This window comes from Cardiocondyla obscurior, linkage group LG23 (genome assembly GCF_019399895.1).
Source record: "Cardiocondyla obscurior isolate alpha-2009 linkage group LG23, Cobs3.1, whole genome shotgun sequence".
Classification (NCBI taxonomy): domain Eukaryota; kingdom Metazoa; phylum Arthropoda; class Insecta; order Hymenoptera; family Formicidae; genus Cardiocondyla; species Cardiocondyla obscurior.
This window is the reverse complement of record NC_091886.1, coordinates 712,934-719,343: the sequence shown is the minus strand read 5'-3', so window position 1 is coordinate 719,343 and position 6,410 is coordinate 712,934. Positions and strand designations below refer to the sequence as shown.

General features: G+C 28.6%; 2 protein-coding genes across 2 annotated transcripts; both read left to right on the top strand.

The window, feature by feature from the left end:
• The first annotated feature begins 1,081 nt into the window (after positions 1 to 1,081).
• LOC139111262 (uncharacterized) lies at positions 1,082 to 2,276 on the top strand. The gene is made up of 4 exons (XM_070671406.1): positions 1,082 to 1,274; positions 1,393 to 1,552; positions 1,648 to 1,793; positions 1,925 to 2,276. Exons 2-4 carry the CDS (start codon positions 1,528 to 1,530, stop codon positions 2,258 to 2,260), a joined length of 507 nt encoding a protein of 168 aa, XP_070527507.1. The 5' UTR covers positions 1,082 to 1,274; positions 1,393 to 1,527; the 3' UTR covers positions 2,261 to 2,276.
• A 35-nt stretch (positions 2,277 to 2,311) lies between these two features.
• Positions 2,312 to 3,655, top strand: LOC139111382 (uncharacterized). Its single transcript, XM_070671639.1, has one exon. It carries the CDS (start codon positions 2,312 to 2,314, stop codon positions 3,653 to 3,655), a length of 1,344 nt encoding a protein of 447 aa, XP_070527740.1.
• The last annotated feature ends 2,755 nt before the right edge of the window (positions 3,656 to 6,410 follow it).

The window sequence follows — 6,410 nt, the reverse complement described above, 5'->3', positions numbered from 1 at the left end:
GTAAGAATTACTATTAATTTAATTATTATTACTAACTCGGTGAATAGATAGTAATCCTTACTATGTATTTAGTTATTATTACTAACTCACGTAAATAAAGTTAAAATTTATATTAAAAATCTATTTCTTACAGCAAATGGAATAAATTCTTTAGAAAGTGTCGGTAATCTAATAAAAGATTGTAATTTTCGAGATTTTGAGCATATAGTTCCTGTCGTTAAAAATCAAATGACTCTTTGGAAAAAATATTATGATTTTGTAAGTTAAATCTTTATTTTTATTTATTTTATTCAAATTTGTATAAAACAAGTTTTATTATAAATTATTATTTAATATTTTATTTAATGAGATTATTTTTTTCAGAATCTAACCAGTAGCGACGTATCTATATACCAAAATTCTTCATGTACTTCCAATGAAATTCTTTTTGATAATGACATCACATTAATAGATATGACAAATATTTTTTAAACAACAATGTGGAACAAGAAAATACATTTAAGGAGGATTTATTACTTAATGTGTCTACAAATCAACCTCGTGAAAAATTAAAATTTGAAAAAGAAAATTTTATTTTAAAGGACATTTTATTAAAAACGGCTTTTGGAAATACTTTGTTACAAATAAGCCAATACAGACAAAATTTTACATCAAGATGTCAATCACTGCTGTGCAACATAATTGTGACTTATCTTTTGAATTTAAATATAAGGTATACAAAAAACATTTTATTTTTTTATATTAAATGCATTTTTTAATTTTTAATTTTCTTAGAGTGGTCAAAAATGAAGATTTTGAATATATATCTAAACAAATAATACAATTATTTCCGCATGAAAGCACGGAAACATATTTTATTCCACCAATTACTAAAAAAAATTCGAAAGAAAACAAACCTGGGATTTCTCGTGGAAAATTAGTAGACAGATTTAGAAATAATATTAAATTTATTAAATCTGTTATACCTTTTAACTTAAAAAATCGAGTTGATAAAAATATTAACGACACTGGTAAATATATACACAGAAGCAGAATTTTAATTGTTTTTAAATGTTTCTTTAATTGTAATAAAATTTATATATATAGGTTTAGAAATTGCAGAACAATATAGGGTTTGGTTAACTCATAACCAAAACCCAAAAGACGAAGTGATTAAAAAGTGGGACGATTCATATGAATTACGTTTGAACGATTGCTCAAATAAATTATTTAAAAACATAAATGACATTCTTAAAAAGTGGACATTATTAACTTCTAATTTAGGATACGAGCTGGTAAGAATATGCTTAAATTTAAAACAATTATATGTGTGTTATTCTAAAATCTAAATTTTAATTATTTATATGTAAAATATATAGGTAATGATTATTTTTTATGTATTTTATGTTACAGATAGAAAGAGATTTTGAAAGAAAATATTCTGCATGCAAAGACAAATTAATATCATTATGGGCTACATATTTTGATAAATTTTACAATTTGTTAGAAAAAAATCTCTCACCAGGAGATCAACTTAATGACATTCTCATGAAATCGCAATCGTTAAATTTAAGTAAATATTTCATTTTTTGTTCATCTTTTATATTTATGGAAAGACAATTGTAATTAATGATATTTAAATATTTGTTTGCCATTGTGTTATAATAGATAGTAAGACGGTTCTTCAAATTTGGATCTTAATAGCTCTCTTAGCTCCTAAATCTGTAAAAATTGTTATTAAAACTGGAGATCGTAGAAGAGCTTGGAAGCCTACTATTTCTGAAAGCCGAGATGGTATTCTTGTTCATTGTAAGGTTGGTTTCATTTTAACAAAATTATTTTTTTTAACTGATTTTCTGCAGTGGTAATTAAAGTATAAAATACAATAGTTGTGTTAATTGATTACTTTTTTGTCAATAACATAGTTTTTTCTCTTTTTTTTTAGATACCTGGAGATATAGAACAAATGTGTTCTCAAAAGCAAACTAAAATGTCAGAAATGAATCTTACAATGCAGCCTTTTATTATTGTTGTCGGGCCTGAAATTACTTCAATCGAAAAGATATACGTACGACTCGATAAAACTATGTATGAGATGCCATCCGCATTGAAGGCCGTAGATGTACTTTTTAAAATATTTTTAACATTCAACGCCTGTTACCCAAAAGAATGTGAAAACTTCTGGTACCTAATACAGTGGTGCGTATATGAAATTCATACAGATTCCGATGAAAAAAATTCATTTATTTGTAGTATTGCTAATTCATTAAAACAAATATAAAACAAAACCAAATATACATACAAAAAAATAAACTAAAAAAAAATATCTAACATGGATGCAAAACAAACATGTACAAAACTTTGTCAGTTTTGTCTGAAAAAAATTTCTGAAGATACTCAAATTTATTTAAGCCATTTAAAGTCTCATCATCCGTTTGAAATGTCTTATAACTGTATTTTCTCAAATTGCTACAGAAAATTTCATAAATTTTTTACTCTAGAAAAACATATATTACAATGTATATTTCGAAATAATGAAGAACAATCAGTTTCTAATAAAATTATTCATGATACTCAATTTATCGAAGACATTCAATGCACAAAGAAATATACACAAAATGTGTCAGTTAACAATATTTCTTTAAATAAAGATTTTTCAAAACTTGATAGCATCCAGAATTGCATTTTAAAATATATCGCTACATTACATAACAAACCTAATGTTCCTAGAATAATTGTTCAAGAATTTGTTGAAGAATTACAAGAAGTTATACAAAATGTTTCAAAGCACATTCATGATAGACTGAAAAAGGATTTACCGCATAAATTTCATAATGTTTTAGAAAAGTGTTGTAATATTTCGATATTAGAGGATGTTCAAACGGAATACAAAAGATTTAAGTATCTCAAGAAATCGGAATTCTACATTCAATCGGAGTCATTCTTTATCGGCGATGTATTTGATGATAAAAAAAGCGGTCAGAAAACAATTTTAACAATAAAAAAATGCGAAGGTCTAATGGTTCCAACGCGCAAAATATTAAAATCTTTATTTGATATACCTGGTTTTTATGATAAAATATTAAATATCATTAGTATTGACAATTCACTAGTATATAGTAATAAAGTGTACACTAATTTTTGCGATGGAACCATTTGGAAAATAATAAAACAATTTTATGGCAATAAATTAGTTGTACCAATATTCTTGTATTATGACAATTTTGAAACCGGAAATCCTTTAGGAACAGCAGCGGGAATTCATAAAGTTGGAGCGTTATACGGTTCTATAGCGACTTTACCTCCGCAGTATGCATCCATGTTAGATAACATTTTTTTAATAGAATTTATTTATTCTTCGGATAGAACGCATTTTGGAAATGTTAAATGTTTCCATAAAGTCATTGAGGAAATAAAATATTTAAGTAACACAGGAATTGTTATTCGCAATATAAACGATAAGGAAATTACAATATATTTTGTTGTAGTAGGTTTATTAGGAGATAACTTGGGCCTAAATAGTCTTTTAGGTTTCAATGAAAGCTATGTTAGTGAATATTTTTGTCGTATTTGTAGAGCCTCAAAATCTGTAACATGTTGTGCAAAATTTGAAGATGTAAATTTATTACGTACGTCTGAAAATTATGCTCAAGACGTTATCTTTCATATGGTATAAAAGAGAATTGCGTATTTAATAAAATTCCACATTTCGATTGTACGATAAATTATACTTGCGACATAATGCATGATCTTTTTGAGGGTGTTCGTAAATATGATTTTGCAAAGATCATACAACATTTTTTAAATAAAAATTATATTACAATAGAGCATTTGAATAATCGCATAAAATATTTTAATTACCATTCTGATTTTGATCGAGGAAATAAAATTCCTTTCACTAGAAATGATCATATTAATAAAGGCTATTTAATAATGAGCGCAGCTGAAATGTCAGCATTAGTGTGTTATTTGTCTTTCATCGTTGGAGATTGTGTGCCTGATTATGATGAGATTTGGGATTTTTATCTTACATTGTGCAAAATTATTAAAATAACCACAAATAACGTTATATCTGACGATCAAGTAAATTATTTGAAATACTTGATTTCTTCACACCATGAAATGTTTATGCGATTATTCAAAGAACAATTAAAACCTAAATTTCATTTTATGATACATTACCCTGGGATTATTAAAAAATTGTTGTAACCCGACCCTGGCAACAGCAAGGCCGCGCCCGTGAAGGCGCAGGCCGGGTTAACAACCGGCGTCGATCGGATCTTCCGATCGCGGAATCCGCTGACTGATCGACGCCTTGCACTTTTCACATAGGCAATGACCGAACGCGGTCACTGTCCTATGTGCCCAAAATCCGCGGACTGTTGCTTTTCCGCCTTAGCAACAGTCGCGTATAAAACCCGCGGCCGCCGAACGTCCGCGGGTTATTCTGATAAGAACTACGACGCGGTAACGCTGCCCGAAGCCTGTACGATTCGAAGGAAGAAAATAAAGACAGTTATATTAAAAAGAGATCTATTTATTGCCCCTTCGTGGGTACACAAGTGTTCCGGGAGGACGGACCCCTTGCACCGTTACCTGGTGCAACAAAATTAAGTCCATTAAAATATTTGTCGTCTATTCGATATGAAGGATTTCATAAATTATCAAAAACTTATGCATCTGTTGTAACTTCTCGCAAAAATATTATTTTATCACTTGCAATAAAATTGCAACTTCAACTCTTTTATAAATTATTACTAAAAAAAGGTCTTAATGATTCGTTGCGTATGGGAAAAAAAATAACGTCCATTGAAAATACAACTAACATTTCTGAAATAAATAATGGACGTTTAACTGAAGTTTCATGGATAAAGTATAATGGTATTTTGTTTAAACGCAACTTTGTAATAATTACAAATTTCGATGAAGAAAAATTGTCATTTGGAATAATGATTCATATAACATTAAATGAAAACAAAGATATTTTTGTTTATTATAAAAAATGTATTACGTTAGGTTTAGATATGCATTTTAAAGCATATGAGATTTAATTTCCATGCGAAAATGTGAAAAAATTAAATGTAATAAAAATTTCGAAGTTATCAAGCGTAAAAACATGCAATTATCATATATCGAGCAGTGGCAAATATTTCATTTCAGTATTTGATATTTAAAAATGTTTTCTTATGTTTTGATTTTTAATTATATTAGGATAAGTAACATTTAAGTTATATGTATTTATATATTATATTAAATAACAACAACTCTTTATTAATAGTTATTAAATTATACAATTATTTATCATTATTAGTAATATATAAAGATTTAATTGATAATCTTTATATATTACTAATAATGATAAGTAATTGTATAATTTAATAACTATTAATAAAGAGTTGTTACTATTCATATATAATTTAGTAACTATTGTATAAAAAATAAGTTTTAAATATATAAAAATGAGTATTACAAAATGAGATTTTACAATTAACGCCGCGGAGATGTTACGCGGTCGTGGCCGGTTTATTTAACGCGAAAAGGCGGGTGTTAGTCCTTCAAATATGCGAGTTACGCGGAGACACGCGTTGAGCACGTGGCCGATAGATGAGATCCAAACAGAATCTATAAATGAGTTTCACGCTTGAGTTAGTCTTTAAATTGATATCTGTCTGTTTAACTGTTCTTGAGAACTCGCACTGAGTTTAAACAATGAGTCACAATTATATTAATCGTGAGTTCACACGCTGCGAGATGTGATGAGCTACTGAGCACGAGGTTCAACACGCCTCGTGCTGCAGGGTGATGTCTTCTAGAAGATTCTTGGCGTGTTGCACACGGCGAAGATGATCTGGATGAGTTGTACTGGAGACAAGGCGATGTGAGTTGAACGATGAGTAGCACGATGAGTAAGAATTCTGAGAGAAGCATACTGCACGTTGTTGCACACGAGGTGATGCTTGGCACGGCTAGATGAACACTGATAAGCCTCGAGCCGGCAACGCCTTCGAGAATCGGAGGCGATTATCGAACGACAGATCGATATCGATCCGTCGCCGGTGATCAGCCACGAGGTGCTGCCCCCGAGGCGGTGAAATAATTAATTACTAACTTCAAATCTTGAACAACTATTAATAAAGAGTTGCTACTAGTAATGTATTATTTAATAATTATTAATAAAGAGTTGTTACTACTCATTAACTTATTTCGTTTTCATTGCAACATTTGTCTGTAATATGTTCTAAATAATTTAGTACCTAATATCAAATATATTATAACATTTAAAAATTAATTAATTATGTATTAAGAAATTATTTGGATATACTTAACGTAATATTTGGTAATAATTATAAAATAATATATTTATAGCTGTGATATCATTTTGTTTTAATTACCATACTTCAGTGAGATTTACCATATACAAATGTTGATAA

Coding starts and splice junctions, on each gene's coding strand:
- LOC139111262 (XM_070671406.1), top strand. CDS start 1,528: ATGAAATCGCAATCGTTAAATTTAA. Junction 1,553..1,647: donor ATCGCAATCGTTAAATTTAA/GTAAATATTTCA, acceptor GTGTTATAATAG/ATAGTAAGACGGTTCTTCAA. Junction 1,794..1,924: donor GTATTCTTGTTCATTGTAAG/GTTGGTTTCATT, acceptor CTTTTTTTTTAG/ATACCTGGAGATATAGAACA.
- LOC139111382 (XM_070671639.1), top strand. CDS start 2,312: ATGGATGCAAAACAAACATGTACAAAACTTTGTCAGTTTTGTCTGAAA.